This window comes from Lissotriton helveticus, chromosome 6 (genome assembly GCF_964261635.1).
Source record: "Lissotriton helveticus chromosome 6, aLisHel1.1, whole genome shotgun sequence".
NCBI lineage: Eukaryota > Metazoa > Chordata > Amphibia > Caudata > Salamandridae > Lissotriton > Lissotriton helveticus.
In genome coordinates, this window is record NC_136067.1 from 93,604,815 (window position 1) to 93,622,757 (window position 17,943).

Here is a 17,943-nt window from a genome sequence, read left to right on the forward strand (position 1 = left end):
GTGAATTTTCAAGGTTTTGTAAATGCTAATTCCTAACTATATATGGTCTATAACCTATGGTTTTTTCAGTGAATTTGCTCCGCCGCCCACCCCGCCCAAAATAACGACAAACCCTATGCAAATATTATAAATATATACAACACACCAACAAAGTAACAGGGTAAAACGTTTCATTAAATAACTATTTACATGGCAGCCTGCTGCAACATCGATCCAAATGCATGACACTGTTCCTGTCAAGGTAGCATAGCTGGCGGCCTAGGGGTGGAGGACCGTTGTGCAAATACCCCGGGGAGGACTCTGGATATGCTTGGTCCCTGAGATTCTTCGATGTCACTGCCTTCCACAAATGGCATAAGTCCTGGATGTTCGGTGCCATACTTGAGGGTTTGACCTAAAGACACGTCCTGCGGTGCCTTGGTCCAACCATCACATATACCTCCGCCAGGAGACGGCGTGGGTGCACTGGAAGGGAGAGGCGGCGCGAACGAGCCTCCCCCACCTCCCCAGGTGGAGGTTTCTCAGCTACACCCCTAAAGACACGTCCTGAGGTGCCCTGGTCCAACCATCACATATACCTGCGCCAGGAGACGGCGTGGGGTGCACTGGAAGGGAGAGGCGGCGCGAACGAGCCTCCCCCACCTCCCCAGGTGGAGGTTTCTCAGCTACACCCCAGCGCTTCACTGATCTCCTTGTCCTCAGTCAAGCATCAATAGTAAGATTTTCGTAGGTGAGTGTAGGTTCATAGTTTGCCATCCACAGACTAAAAGCCTGGAGTGGGAGTGAAAAAACCATAACTAGGTAAGAAGGAACGCAGAGGCTGTAGGAAGGACTCTGGATATGCTAGGTCCCTGAGATGCTTCGATGTCACTGCCTTCCACAAATGGCATAAGTCCTGGATGTTGGGTGCCATAGTTGAGGGTTTGACCTAAAGACACGTCCTGCGGTGCCCTGGTCCAACCATCACATATACCTGCGCCAGGAGACGGCGTGGGGTGCACTGGAAGGGAGAGGCGGCGCGAACGAGCCTCCCCCACCTCCCCCACCTCCCCAGGTGGAGGTTTCTCAGCTGCACCCCAGCGCTTCACTCGACAAGATGAGTTGCGCCCGCTCCTGCGGCACATTGCATCGCTCGGCCAGCTGAATTACGCCTGCTCTTGCTATTACAGCGTCTCACCCGCCATCCGGCTGAATTGCACCCACTCTTGCGGTACAGTGACAGGCGGCTGCCACGGAGCTCAGGAAATGGCGGTCGGCTCCACAGACTTGGGCCTGGCCTGCAAGGATGGCTCTGGACAACCCTGGAACTCGGACGCTTGAGTGAAACGGCATGGGCCCCATTCCCAAAAGCGTCCCCTCAGCCTTGAAGATTCTACAAGAGTCACCGGGGCCCCCGACTCCCGCAGACTTCCGGTGGGGAGCGACTGCCATGATTGCTCGCGGAATGGCCACGACGTAGCCACGGGGTGCTCTCATGCTGACGAAGCAGCATTACTGCATCCCAATCCTTAACAAAGACCACACGGCGGACTTTTGACCCTGTGACGCAGCATTACTGCATTCTAATCCTTAACAAAGACCACATGGTGGACTTTTGACCCTGTGGTCCTCTGCCCCACCCCCTCGTCCTGATGAAGACCCCACAGCAAGGTTAAACTATCCTGCAACCTCAGGGGGTCGAAACGTCGACCATTTTCTCAATCACGGCAACCTCACGCCAATATTCTGTATATTCATTGTACCTTGTGTTGGATGCCTCTTTTTCAAATAATGTCGCCATGTTTGTTGGCAGTTGTTGCTACACTAATTAGAGCATAAAACAGGTCGTTGAAGTATTGATATTACTGTCACTTAATCCCATCACTTTCCCCTACCTACTCACTATCACTTCCCCCTTCCCTCCTTGGGGCACTGTATGACTTTCAATACAGTTGATTATTTTATGCAAATGTATATTCAATACACTGGATCCCGCTGTGAATAAACCTTTGTGGATCTAAAGAATTGTTCTTGATTAATTCATATGAATTGTATTTAATTGTTCCCTGTATACACTGGGACCCCTTCCTTTTAGTACTCATGCTGACGCCAGCTTCAGTCTGAAACATCCAGAAACACTGTAGTATCGCGTTGTCGCGTAATGCGTCATATGACGCGCCGCGTTAGCGCACCCGATGCGCGAAGCGAGGCGCGAAGCGCAGCTTCCCGGAAGCGATCCGGGGCGCGGCGCGGAGCGCGTAACGTAAGCATAACAGGTCATGTGACTTGTTAATAAAACTTTTCATTGGTTCATTTCACTTTTGGTTTCCTAATGATGTAAGGCTAGGTCATGTGACCTAAAAATGACACTTTTCATTGGTTTAGAACTATTTTTTGTCCCAAATGATGAAAACCCCTCCTTGTTTCCTCACTCTGACTTTCATCTTTGTGAGAGGAAGACCTACAGTGCCTCGCTCGGCCACCTGAGTTACGCCCACTCTTGCGGCACAGTGCCTCGCTCGGCCAGCTGAGTTACGCCCACTCTTGCGGCACAGTGCCTCGCTCGGCCAGCTGAGTTATGCCCGCTCTTGCGGCACAGTGCCTCGCTCGGCCAGCTGAGTTACGCCCACTCTTGCGGCACAGTGCCTCGCTCGGCCAGCTGAGTTACGCCCGCTCTTGCGGCACAGTGCCTCGCTCGGCCACCTGAGTTACGCCCGCTCTTGCAGCACAGTGCCTCGCTCGGCCAGCTGAGTTACGCCCACTCCTGCGGCTCAGTGCCTCGCTCGGCCAGCTGAGTTACGCCCGCTCTTGCGGCACAGTGCCTCACTCGGCCGGTTGAGTTTCGCCTACTCTTGTGGCTACAGCGTCTCACCCGCCATCCAGCTGAATTGCACCCACTCTTGCGTTACAGCGACAGGCGGCTGCCACGGAGCTCACGAAATGGCGGTCGCCTCCACAGACTTGGGCCTGGCCTGCAAGGATGGCTCTGGGCAACCCTGGAACTCGGACGCTTGACTGCTAGGGCGTGGGCCCCATTCCCGAAAGGGTCCCCTCAGCCATGAAGATTCTACAAGAGTCACCGGGGCCCCCGACTCCCGCAGCTTCCGGTGACTGCCATGATTGCTCGCGGAATAGCCACGACGTAGCCACGGAATGGTGATGCTCTCATGCTGACGCCAGCTTCAGTCTGAAACATCCAGAAACACTGTAGACTACCAATTCAATCAGTTCCGGTGGAGCCCCAACGTGACCCGGTAGGGAAGAACTTGCCCTCCCCTCTTTGACTGATGGTTCTTGTTGCCTGTCCCTTCTGTTGTCATTTAACTGAACTTTTTGGACTACTCAAAGGGGTTCTGGTCCGACCGCTGCTTGGTGGAGACATTTTGACTATATTCTGGACCTGCCCGGCCTCGCCCAAAATGACCAGACATCCCTCACTTCCAATTACAGCATACACTCCTTTATCAATATCTTCTTTGATGTTCCTCTTGAATATGTAATTTTGTAGAACCTCATACAGACAAACATTCTCGAGGTGACTGCTTCTATTTGGATAATATGTATCCCACATGTTGGCAACTCCTTGATGTGTACTGGTTGCTCAGCCTCGATATCACGAGATATGTATGCAGTTTTGGAGCACATGGCGGGCGGGGACGGGTACTGATTGAACATTTGGACATCCATATTGATATTAAGTTCTGATGTATTATTGATTACTGTACTATTAAAAATTACAATTAACGTTACTCATGGTACTTGCCCGGAAATGTATATCTAGATAATTTCATTGTAACTGGTCCTGTCGTACTTTGATTATAAAATTAACGTCCACCGATTCCGCAACTGTTAGACACCTTAATTCCTGCAAGCTAATGGCCCGCCCGTTACGTTTTTCTACAGTGTAAATGTCCCCTCATCATATACGATTCCAGTTTCCTCCGTGGCCGGCCCACATGGTTGTAGGCCCGTATTTGTATACTGACATTTTTGCAATAAACAGTTTTCGAAGGAAGTATGGAATCAGCGTCATAACAATCGTCTAGGTTGGTTGGGTTTTTGAATAATGGCTGTTATTCCCAAACAATAGAAAACGGATAATGCAGACCCTTTGCCTGAATTTCGGATTGATTGAAATTTGTATCCGTCACACCTGCCCTTTTTCCAGAATTGTTAGAAAATGGTCGACCGTAGCTTAAGGTATCTGCCGAATGTAAGGTGTGGTATTTTGTCCCATAAAATACGACTAATTGAGAAACAAATACACGAAGAGGGAACTCGAATTTAGAGACAAACAAAATGAAACTTTTTTTGCATCATAAGAAGGGGAGGATATGTTACACAGAAAAATAATGCGAAAGGGATAGCCAAGATCTGTTGTATCAATCGTTCCTGCAGCTAGTCTGATACATGATAAGTAGAAGCTTTTTCGTGTTTGCGTGCGCTGACATGCTCTGAATGCTGTATCCCCTCCCCTTTCTTTTCTCCTCTGTAGGTTACATCGGAGTTCCGACTGAAGAATGGAGTGGACATGGACCGCACCATGCTCCATGTAGGGAAAGACATAGACAAGCGCTGTGAGATATTGCATGGAGTGCAGACCATCACTGGGAGCGTGAAAGATTGTATGGTATGAATGTGCGCATGGGCCCTGATTTGTACGGTTTGAATGAGTATGTGTGGCGCACGACTGGGTCAATAAAAGAATGCTTTTTGTATGACTGAGGCGGTGATCGAACGGTTAATGGAATGAGAAAAATAAGCCCGAACATGGTATCCGCATGTGAAGGACGAAAAACAATATAGCACTTTCCTTACTTAGGAACGACTCTCTCTGGAGCTAGTGAATGGGAGAGTAGCCTACACCAGAAACTTGAAGGGTTATTTCAGTATGACGAACCCGACCCCAACCGATATCCCAAATGTACACCCAAAATAATGCGCACCAGTAAGTCAATTTATGTGCTGACTAAATAAGAGAAGTTAGCTCGGCTCCGCCGCCCACCCCGCCCAAAATAACGACAAACCCTATGCAAATATATTAAATATATACACAACACACCAGCAAAGTAACACGGTAAAACGTTTTATTAAATAACTATTTACATGGCAGCCTGCTGCAACATCGAACCAAATGCATGACGCTGTTCCTGTCGAGGTAGCATAGGTGGCGGCCTAGGGGTGGAGGACCGTTGTGCAAATAGCCCGGGGGCGACACCACGCGCAAAGGCCCGTCCCCGCGGTCAGCTGCAGCAGGGCGAGCCTTAGCGTTTCACTCCCCGGTCAGCTGCACCATGACTGCCATTGGCGTTCCACTCGGTTGGATGGCCGGGGACCCGCTCCGGTGGCCGGGGTGAAGAGCGGCTGTTGCTGCGGAACGCTCAAAATGGCGGCCGACTCCCCGGATTTGGGCCTGGTCCACTAGAACGACTCTGGTCTACCCTGGAACTCGAATGGACTGTGGCAGAGCGTCCAAAATCCACAAAAAACACCACTGCCAACTCTTCAATAACTTCCATCACCCAGCACCGCATTTCCAAAGGAACAGCATAGCAAGCTTTCGTGGCCTTTAGAGTTTTCGGAAGCAGTTTCCCAAGACCATCACTGCAGCCATTGCAATCCAACAGAGGAACTTTTCCCAAGATCGGCATATTAACAGGGCTGCTGGTGTAATCGGGGCTCTTGCAGCCATTCAACTTAATTGAAGCTTTCACAATGACAAACCGCCCACTGAACTTCGTGCCATGACATTTACTTATAACATTCTGCTGGGTCTTCGCCGAACTGAAGTCTACAAATGCAAAGCATTTCATTCTGCTTGCCTGCTCGGACATGAGCCCCACTCTTGAAGACGTCCTCTCAGTTTTAAAGGTTCTACGAGAGTCATTGGCCCTCGACTCCCGCGGGCTTCCGATGGGGGCAACCGCCACTGTTGCTCGACTATCCCCCATGGATATACCGCTGCCACGGGTGTCCGCCGCCTTATCCACATCTGGTGCCGTGAGGGAGGCTGATTCAGTGCATCGGCGGAGGGATACGCCTGCTGTCCCGCTCTCCGGAAGTGGCCACAACATTGTCACAGGATGGTAGTGCTCTCATGCTGACGCCAGTTTTTGGCCAAATTACTAAGAGACACTGTAGACTGCCAACTTGATCAGCTCCGGTGGGACCTCAGCGTGACCCGGTAGGGAAGATTTTGCCTCCCTCGCCTTTGAGTCATGGTTCATGCTGCCTGTTCTTTCTGTTGGCGCTAACAAACTTTTTGAACTGCCGAAAGGTATTATGGTACTGCCGCTACTTATTGGAGACATTGAACTATACTCTGGACCTGCCTGGCCTTGACCAAAATGGCGCCAGTATGGGAGCGACTTGCAACTCCTTATGACGTTCTAGTTACTTAGCCTTGACGTTATGGGGGATGTATGCGGTCTTTGTGCACATGGCGTGCGGGGAAGGGTACTGACTGGGCATACGGACAACCCTATTGATGTCGATTTTTCATTATTGATTATTGTATTATTAAAGCTTCGAAGTAATGTTTCCCATGATACTCGCCCATGGTGTGCGTATGGACGATTTTATTGTAACTGATCCTGTTATACTTTCAATTATAAAATCAACCTTCACTGATCCTGCAACCGTTTGTCACGTTTAGTTTTCTTCAATTAAATGGCTCGCTTGTTACATACTCCTATACCCCTTTCTTTTGACCCTTTCCTACGCGCGGTCTGTACTACCGCCCTCGAGCGATCTATGTAATGAACAGACTACCATTGCCGAGACACAAGGGAATGCATCTCAGAGAGATAAGTCAAGTACGTGGTAGATAAAAACATTTTCGTGTTTATGCATGCTGATGTGCTTTGAACGCTGCCCCCCCCCCCCCTCATCAATTAGATTACCACCGCCCATTGCACAAAAGCGTACCGGGCGCTCCCCACGCAAAAAAAAAACGATTTTATTTATTTATTTTTTTTGTTCCGCGGGGCCCTTTTAAAGCCTCCACATCAAACCTAGAGGGTGAGGGAGGATCTACTATGCCCCCCTTATGGTCATTTCCCCCTTTGTTTTGGCCTCCTCTTGTCTCTCGAACCTACCGAGAGACAAGATGGCTTCGAAGTTCCGTTACGCGTCAAGTACGCGAACCGGAGCGCTACCCGGAGCGCTGTTACAGATATATATATTTTTTTGAACGTTAATTTATCAAAATCCACTGGAGCACATATATTGAGACCTAGCAAAGGCACATCGGGCTACCAGTCCCTACAATTTTGCCAAGTTTCGTGCAAATCCATTCAGCCGTTCGGGCTAAAAGTGAGGCCAACCGCCCTATGGAAAAATGAATGGGAAAAACGCGTTTTGGGACACCCTTTTTTCTTGGCCCCCCCTTGACGAAACCCCCCCAAATTTTCAGGGGCTGCTCAGAAACAAAATGTTCCATTTTCCTGAAAATTTCAGCCAATTCCGTCCACAAACGCCAAAGTTATTAGACATAGAATTTTCAAAAATCCCATAGAGAAAAAATCCTAACTATACATACCTACTGGCGACCGCCAGTAGGTAATATATATATATTTATCTATTCCCACTCCAGTGAGTGCAACAGTAGGGAAAGTGTTGGATAGCAGAGGGATAAAATTTACTATTCCCACTCCAGTCAGTGCACCAGTAGGCAAAGTGTTGGACAGCGGAGGGGTAAGAATGACTATTCCCACTCCAATGAGTGCAAGAGTAGGGAAAGTGTTGGATAGCGGAGAGATGAGATTTACTATTTCCACTCCAGTCAATGCAACAGTAGGGACAGAGTTGGATAGCGGAGGGGTAAAAATTACTATTCCCATTCCAATGAGTGTAACAGTAGGGAAAGTGTTGGATAGTGGAGGGGTAAAAACTACTATTCCCACTCCAGTGAGTGTAATAATAGGGAAAGTGTTGGATAGAGGAGGGATAACATTAGCTGTACCCACTCCAGACAGTGCAACAGTAGGGAAAGTGTTAGATAGAGGAGGGATAAAAGTTACTATTCCCACTCCAGTCAGTGCAACAGTAGGGAAAGAGTTAGATAGCGGAGGGGTAAAAATTACTATTCCCATTGCAATGAGTGTAACAATAGGAAAAGTGTTGGATAGCGGAGGGGTAAAATTACTATTCCCATTGCAATGAGTGTAACAATAGGGAAAGTGTTGGATAGCAGAGGGGTAAAAATTACTATTACCACTCCAGTGAGTGCAATAGTAGAGAAAGTGTTGGATAGAGGTGGGATAACATTTACTATTTCCACTCCAGTCAGTGCAACAGTAGGGAAGTGGTTGGATAGCAGAGGGGTAAAAATTACTATTCCCACTCCAGTGAGTGCAATAGTAGGGAAAGTGTTGGATAGAGGTGGGATAACATTTACTATTCCCACTCCAGTCAGTGCAACAGTAGGGAAAGAGTTAGATAGCGGAGGGGTAAAAATTACTATTCCCATTGCAATGAGTGTAACAATAGGGAAAGTGTTGGATAGCGGACGGGTAAAAATTACTATTCCCATTGCAATGAGTGTAACAATAGGGAAAGTGTTGGATAGCAGAGGGGTAAAAATTACTATTACCACTCCAGTGAGTACAATAGTAGAGAAAGTGTTGGATAGAGGTGGGATAACATTTACTATTCCCACTCCAGTCAGTGCAACAGTAGGGAAAGTGTTGGATAGCGGAGGGGTAAAAATTACTATTCCCACTCCAGTGAGTGCAATAGTAGGGAAAGTGTTGGATAGAGGTGGGATAACATTTACTATTCCCACTCCAGTCCGTGCAACAGTAGGGAAAGTGTTGGATTGCAGTCAGTTCAAAATTAAAAACAAAGAAAATGTCAACAACCCAAAAACATTTTTTTAAACAAAAACAAAATATGTGTTAAAAATTGAAATACAAATATATTGAATATTGAGAATTAGAAAAAATAAAAACATATTAGAATGTTAAATACATATAACAAACACCTACAAATATTATATTAAATAAAATAAAATTTTCAAACAAGTAAATATTTTTATTTAGAAATTATTTATGAACAAAAACAATTATTAAATAAATGTATTTTATTTACTTCCCGCCCTATAACACCACACAATTCACAACCCACATCTAAATTTAAACAAAAAATGTTCTTCCATAATTAACAGAATTAATTATCAAATATATAAATATTATGAATTAAAAAACAAATTAAAACACATACAAATTAATTAATTTCCCACTGTTTACCCCTATAATTCCCACAACCCACACCTAAAATTAAACTGTAAAAAAATCAATTACACAATTAAAATAGTTTTTCAATTAAAAAACTAATAGTATTTAGCTAATTATAAACTAAGTAAAATTACGGAAAAGGGTTCTGTATGGTGGCGGTGTCTATCAGACACCGCCAGCCATATTAGGATGGGCATTTTGCAATGCCTGCGGAAAGGCATGCGGAGTCTGATTTGGGGACCCGTTGCGGGCCGGCAAGGACTCCGGGGAGGTGGGGGGTGCACATGGGGGTACCTATGGTACTCCCCAGCAGTTCCATGGACAACATGGCAGGCACCGCACGGTGCCTACCATGTTGTGCATGGAAGTGCACAGCATGCCTTCCTGCCATTGTGGCTGAGTGCACCGCCCGCCACAATGGTGGGAATGCTGGATGCACCCGCCACTGTGGTGGGTGCATCCTAATGCCACCAATGGGATCCTCGCCGTTATGGCGGGCGGTCCCTTTATGCGATGGGATGGCGGGCGGACAAAGTCCGTCCGTCATCCTAATGGGGGCCTTAGTCTTTGGTGGGCTGACCCAGTTTTGAGTTTGCGTTCAGCCCAACTGAATTTTTCCAGTTGAGTGACTTCCTGCCTTAATGACAGCCGCTGCTTCGGTGAAAAAGCAATCCTTAGGCAGACTAGTGGACACTTTGTTTATGTTTGTTAAAGAAATACCCCTTCAAAATGGGGTATCTCATCTGAATACTAAAACTAATACCCGTATATACATTGAGATTTGTCACCTTGAGGTATAAGGGATGTTTTCATATATTTCTTATCAATGTACTTGACAGACTCAGGAAATAATAAAAACGCTGGGACTGGAAGGAAAACCTAGATAAAATGGGACTTCCTGCTCCATTTCCAACAGTGGATGCAAAGCTGCAAGGTTTTTGTTTTTTTACTGCATAGCTGGGTGGGGTTACAGTATCAGAAATACTAGCATCTCGCACACTCCAAATGAAGCAGGTAATGCAAGATGTGGACTGACAATGCACCTGCCAAATTTTAACAAATGGCCCAAAACTCGACATCAGCAATTCTGAGATGTTGAAATATCATGGTATTCCAACTTGGACCTTTGAGGGTAGACATCTGAATTTACCATAGAAATCAAGTTGCTGCACCCGATTCCTGAAGGAATACATATTTGTGGCCCATCTGCCTTCCTGGAAATTTCACCAGATTTTAGCCAGTGTAATGTCCAGGTGGGGCAGGCATTACAACAGTAATTCCACATGTCTAAGAACGCCATCAAACCATGCACTTTAATAACAGGGAATGCCTGGTCTTTTCCCAGCCTTCTCAGACATTGGTGAAACAGCACAAAACCTAGAAAAGAGGTGTTCAAAATATAATGCTTTGGGCAGTGGCTTTTCACAGGTAGATCCCATTTTATCACAAGCAAAAGTGGGTCACAGTATTCTAGTACAGGGTGGTGCATCTAACCAGATGGTATTGTTTTTAATGTTCTTGTATTTGACTTTCAGGATTTTTAATTTGACCTGTTTTACTATTAATAGCATCCTCATCTGATTGAGGAAACGTCTGTTTTGAAATTAAAAAAGATAAATTGCTTACATTGGTTCAGCCGTTGAGGTAATATTTGACTGAGCTGTCAGGTCTCCTACAGAAAGGTTCCTTCCGGTTTGATCTGTCAGAATAGATAACCAGTGGACAAGCCACAAAGCAGCTAGTTCACGTGAAGCTGTGAAGACAAGATATAGGCTGTTAGATTAGTAAAGTTAATAACTTGTTGAAAGCTGTGATGGGCAGATTTCCCAACTGAAGGAAGAGGTAGTGTTGTTTGTCTTGGATGGTGAGATGTCCTGACCTTTTCTTCTTAGGCCACCAAGTTTAATAAGGAAGGGAAGAAGTCACTAAGATGATCTAGATGGAGAGAGAGGTCATATCCCTTGTCTTACACTTAGCTTAGCCTAGCTAGAGGGGGCCAATTAGAAACTGGCTAAAATAGGAAGACTTCTCATTGATTATCTATGAGAAGAGAGCTAATTAGGCTAATCTAGGACAGAGAGATTTAACATCAGGGAATGGTCAAATTTATCAGCACTTTCAAGAGACCAATTTAGGCACCATCCCCTTAACTGCCATAGAGAAGTCAGCACTTGTATCTCATGACTATTTCAATTAACTGAACTGGGGAAGATTTAGCACCTCTTACTTGCAATTGAAAGGTTTGGCATCATTTAGCTAAGCTTAATAAATGTCACAGAAAATATTTATTTTAGAAAACAAGGAACACCATGCAAAATGTGCTGCAATCATATACTATACCATCCCTGCGGAATACCAGGACTGTACTGCCATCACATGGTAGGGTTGTATGGCTGCTCTCTCCAGGGATGTGCTATCATCACGTTAGGTTGCTACCTAAAATGCATTCATCCTGGCACTAAATTCAAGTGTGCAGATCCCGCCAGGAAAGATCACTGAATTTAAATAGCTCAGTTTACAACATCCTTAAGGACAGCTCATATCCCTAATTCTCCAGCGTCCTGCCTGGGGAAGAAGCACTGTGCGGCAGGGTTTCTCTAAAACTTCTTTCTGGTTCCGGGGACATTAAGGGGCCCATTATGATGTCGGGTGGATTGCCCCCGCCAGCCTGGCGGGGGCAATCCGCCCAACATCCACACTCGTTTTCCCCCCACCATATTAGTATGGCGAGGGGGACCTCGGCGGACGGAAAGACCGCCCGCCGCTTTTCCGCCCCGGTCGCCTTGCGGCCGGGGTGGAAAAGGAATAATATGGTGGTGTCTATCAGACACCGCCAGCCATATTATGATAGTTGTCGTTAGGTGCCTTACCGCGACGGCGATGCTGTCACGGAAATGCATGGGGTCTTCAGTCTGGGGGCCCCCTGCGGGCCCCAGAGTGAAGTATAGGTGGGGGGTGCACACGGGGGTACCTGTGGTACCCCCCTTCATTTGCATTAAAAAAGCGGCAGGCACCGCACAGTGCCTGCCGCTTTGCTAATGCAAATGCTGAAATGCATTTTTAGCATTGTGGCGGGCGGTGCAGAGAGCACCACCCGCCACAATGCTAAAAATGCAGGATGTGCCCGCCACTGTGGCGGGCACATCCTAATACCCCCCACGGGACCTCCTCCCTTATGGCGGGCGGTCCCGAATTCCGACAGGACCCCCCTTAGTGGTTTCTAGTGATAATTAAGCTGTGTATTGCTGTTTAGCACTGATGTCCCAGTCTTCTTTTGCATGCTTGACTTCCCAAGGTAGCAGAGCTCAGCAGTGAAGTTTGAAGCACAAATACAGTATGGCACAGTAATCACACACACATTAAAAGAGTGATATCTATATGAAAAAAATAATATGCTTTTATTTACATAAAGGAAATGCAGGGCGGTTAGAACAGACACACCTGAAGGTCCTAGCACCTTCTGGAGCAGCAATATGACTTGGTGTCTTCTAGCATTGATACACTGTGAATGTGCATTCCGGTTAGCATGTAGAGTCCATTTGCAAAGTTATCCAATGGGGTGAGTAGTCAAAATATTGTTTTTTTTATATCGAAATGACAGAATATCGATGTTTATATATCGATAGTAAAAAATATTGATGTTTTAAATATCGATTGCAATAATATTGTTTTAGGTACGTGTGTTTTAATATCGATTTGGAAAATATCGATTGTCAAAATATTGTTGTGTAAAAATGTCGATAATATGTAGTATTTTGTTTTAGTATATAATGTAATAGTTTTTTTGAGTGTTTTAATATGTAATTTTAAATGTATTGTATATTTAATTTTTTTATATGTTTTAAATTGTATATATATTTTTAGGAGTGGGATGTTGAGTTTATAGGGGATAAGGATGGGGAGTGTTTTAAAAATCTATATTTGAAATGTAATATTTTTTACGATTTTTATTAAATTTTACAATTTAATTTGTATTTTTTATTTAAAAAAAGAAAATTGAAAAATAATTTTTGGAGTGTGATGTTGGGTTTATAGGTGTTAAGGGTGGGTTTTTTTGAAAATATATTCATAATACAATGTTTTTATTAAAATTGTACAGATTATTAAAATTACATAAGAATATTTTTACATTTTGAAAAAAATTAGAAAATGTAAATCAGTATTTTGATTTTGAGTTTATAGTTCTTATGGGTGGTGAGTGTTATTTTTTTGATTAAAAATGACATTTAAAATTTTTAAATAAAATAAAAATGTATATTAAATATGTTTACAAAAATGTAAAATAGTTTGGAAAATTAGTTTATGAGGGGGATTGTTTGTTTATAGGTGTTGGGAGTGGGAAGTGTTTTAAAAATAGATAATTTAAATATTAATTTTTAAAAATGTTGCTAAAATATCATTTAAATGAAATATTTTTTAAATGTATTAAAAAAATGGAAAAATGATTATTACTTTTGTTTTAATTCCAGCTCCTACCCCAATTTAATGTAGACTGGACTGGGAATAGTAAAACATATTTAATTAGTGTCCAGCACCTACCCCAATTTAATGTAGACTGGAGTGGGAATAGTAAAATATATTTAATTAGTGTCCAGCACCTACCCCAATTTAATGTAGACTAGAGTTGGAATAGTAAATTATATTTAATTAGTGTCCAGCACCTATCACAATTTAATGTAGACTGAAGTGGGAATAGTAAATTATATTTAATTAGTATCCAGCACCTACTCCAATTTAATGTAGACTGGAGTTGGAATAGTAAGTTATATTTAATTAGTGTCCAGCACCTACCCCAATTTAATGTAGACTGGAGTGGGAATAGTAAATTATATTTAATTAAGTGTCCAGCACCTACCCCAATTTAATGTAGACTGGAGTTGGAATAGTAAATTTTATTTAATTAGTGTCCAGCACCTACCCCAACTTAATGTAGACTGGAGTTAGAATAGTAAATTATATTTAATTAGTGTCCAGCACCTACCCCAATTTAATGTAGACTGGAGTGGGAATAGTAAGTTATATTTAATTAGTGTCCAGCACATACCCCAATTTAATGTAGACTGGAGTGGGAGTAGTAAATTATATTTAATTAGTGTCCAGCACCTACTCCAATTTAGGGGCCGATTCTGATTCGGGGAAAAAGCGTCCGTCAGAATCGTATCTGGAGCTCTCTTCGTACGAATCGTACACGTCCGTCCGAATCGCGTAGTACGATCCGTATCTCGTCAATCCGTCCGAATAGTCAGGAAGCGTACGAATTGCAAGGCTGAAACCGTACGACGGGGACCCTCACAGTAAACCGTACGATTCATAAACATGCTGTACGACCCGACGAGTACGATCCGGACCGGGGTATGAGGACGCGATTCGTACGGTCCACATCAGGTTAGGGCGATTCGTATGGACAACCACACAATTACATACACACCGTACGGTGCGTACACCCCATGATCGCAGGGGTACAGTGCGTACCCCTGCAATCATGCGGTGTACGCACGTACCCCATGATCGCAGGGTGTAAGCACCGTACACCCTGCGATCATGGGATACTGTGCGTACACCCATTGATTGCAGGGGTACGGTGCGTACCCCTGCAGACATGGGGTGTACGCACCGTACCCGGGGGGGGGGCATTCCGTACCTGTTTCGCAGCGAACTCTGCTTCTACAGATGTTTTAGGCTCCCATTAAAAAAGCATCGTACGGTGCGTACTCGACACAAATCGTACTTACTGGAACATGAAAACCTGCTTCGCACCATATGGATGTCGCGTACAGTGGGTTCCGAGGGAGAATCGCGCGGAGATTAGAGTCGTATGGTCTTTGTACGATTCGTACGGAGTACTGCTCCTGGTACGAATCATACTTCATCGTATGTACAGGGACATTGCAGGGGTACGATTCGTAAAGGAAAAACGCTCCGTACGGCTATTCGGAGTGGTTTTTCCCGAATCGGAATCGGCCCCTTAATGTAGACTGGAGTGGGAATAGTAAATTATATATAATTAGTGTCACACACTTACCCCAATTTAATGTAGACTAGAGTGGGAATAGTAAATTATATTTAATTAGTGTCCAGCACCTACCCCAATTTAATGTAGACTGGAGAGGGAATAGTAAATTATATTTAATTAGTGTCTTGCACCTACCCCAATTTAGGGGTCGATTCCGATTCGGGAAACGAATCCGTATGACGATTCATATTTGTATCCGTTTCCGTACGAATCGTACTGATCTGAGCGAGAAAGTACATCCGAATCATTGCGAACCGTACGAAAATGAAGGGTAAAGCCGTCCAACATCGACCCGCACAGTGAAGCGTACGAATCGTAAAAATGCCGTACGACCCGCCAAGTACGATCCGGACCGGGTAATGAGTACGCAATTTGTACTGTAAACATCGCGTATGAGCAATTCGTACGGAGGTCAACACTATCACATACGCACCGTACCCCTAAAATCAAGGGGTGTGAGCATGGGGTATATGCACCGTACACCTATGAACTTGGGGTGTACGAACCGTACCCCTACAGTCCGCACACCTACGATAATGGGGTGTACGCACGGATACATACGCACCGTACCCCTGAAATCCAGGGGTGTACGCACCATACCCCGATGCACCATACCCCTGCAATCATGGGGTGTGCGCACCGTACCCGGGGGGGGGTCCGTTTCGTACGCATTTTGAGGTGAAATCTGCTTTTATGGACGTTTTAATCTCCCGTAGAAAAAGAGTCATACAGAGTGTTGTCGATACGATTCGTACTTGCTGGGTCGGAAAATGAAGCTTCGATCCGTACGGACAACACGTACTGCCCGTTCCGAATGTGATTCATACCGATTTGTGAGTTGTACGGTCTTCAGTACGATTCGTACAGAGAACTGCTTTGGGTACATATCGTACTACATCGTACGTACGGGTACGGTTCTACATACCATTCGTATGGGAAAAAAGCTCCGTACGGCTATTCGGAGGGCATTTTACTGAATTGAAATTGACCCCTTAATGTAGACTGGAGTGGGAATAGTAAATTATATTTAATTAGTGTCCAGCACCTACTTCAATTTAATGTAGACTGGAGTGGGAATATTAAATTATATTTAATTAGTGTCCAGCACCTGCCCCAATTTAGGCCCCCATTGGGATGGCGGTCAGATCGCCCCCGCCAGGCTGGCGATCCGTGCCGCCATCCGTGCCAGAATGACCCCCCACCATATTATTATGGCTGGGGGGTCCGCGGCAGACAGAAAGACTGTCTGCCGCTTTTCCGCCCCGTCGCCTTGCGACCGGGCGGAAAAGAGTTCTCTATGGTGGCCTTGTCTATCAGACACCGCCAGCCGTATTAGTATGGGCATTTTCCAATGTCTTTCCGTGGCGGCATTGCCGCCACGGAAAGGCATGCAGAGTCTGCTTTGTGGGCCCGTTGCAGGCCTCCAGGGACTCCGGGGGGTGGGGGGTGCACATGGGGGGGTACGTTGTGCTTTGAAATGCACTACATATATTTTTACCATTGCGGCCACAATGTTAAAAACACAGGATGCGCCCGCCACTGTGGCGGGCGCATCCTAATTTTCCCCACCGGACCTCCGCCCTTATGGCGGGCGGTCCTTTTCCACGATGAGATGGCGGGCAGGCAAAGTCCGCCACCATCCTAATGGGGGCCTTAATGTAGACTGGAGTTGGAATAGTATATTATATTTAATTATTGTTCATATTATGTATGTATATTGTATCTAATGTGAAGAGAATATAATAAATACCATTAATAACAAAAATGTTGTACTTGTAATTTTTTTTAATTCAATATGAGTTGAAAGAAACAGTAAACATTTTCATAATATTTTTATTTCATACAAATATATTAATGCATGTATTTAGAAACATTTTTGTACATTTCTGATGAATTTTAACATTTTTCTAAAATTTTACATTGTAATGTAAATTGTACAATTTATTAACAAATTATTTTTCATACAGTGTTAGGTATTGTATACAGTTTGTAAAAGAAAGTCTACTTTTATTAAATATAATGTACATTTTTACATTTTAAATATATGCTTTCTGTACATATTAATTTTTTTAAAATAATATTAATATTTTAAATATTAATATTAACTTTTAACACTATTTATACTTGAAAACACATTATTAACAGATGTTTAATTATATCATTTTGTAAAACATTTCTAAAGTTTTTTGTACATTTTATTACTTTTTAAAATTATAATAAATATTATTATTTTCATAATATTTATTTTTATAATTTTACAACAGGTATATTTTGTTACATATTTTAATAATAGTGCAAACTTTAGTACACTTTTATTGACATAGTATAGTATTTTTTACTAGTCAAGTAATATTTAAATAAATTAAATGATATATTTTTTATGTTAACCTTTTTATTATGTTTTGGGTCTTTTATTTTGTAACCGCGTTAGGTCGTTTTGTGTCATTTGGGTTGAAGAGAAGCTCGCGGTTGGGAGACACTTCACGTCGCTAAAGGTAAGGTTTGTTTTATATGTTTTATGTGTATTTTATATTAATTTTGATATTAGTTTGCTACTCTTTAGTGTAGTTATGAGTTAGTTGTTCGAATTTGGCTTTGTCATATGTTTTAATTACATGTGGTGTTTTTATGTATTGATAAGGTTGTCTAGGCCTGGTTCAAGAGTTAATATTTCGGTGTTTAAAGTATATTTATGTGAAATGTAAAGTTAATTAT

The 17,943-nt window shown here is 44.0% G+C and overlaps 1 protein-coding gene across 1 annotated transcript in view; it reads right to left on the minus strand.

The window, feature by feature from the left end:
* Nucleotides 1-17,943, minus strand: part of LOC144762273 (ATP-binding cassette sub-family C member 10-like) — a 993,059-nt gene that overhangs the window by 516,406 nt on the left and 458,710 nt on the right. Inside the window, exon 13 of the mRNA XM_078647415.1 lies at nucleotides 10,842-10,968. Coding sequence (XP_078503541.1) covers nucleotides 10,842-10,968 — 127 coding nt within the window. The remainder of the gene's footprint in view (nucleotides 1-10,841; nucleotides 10,969-17,943) is intronic.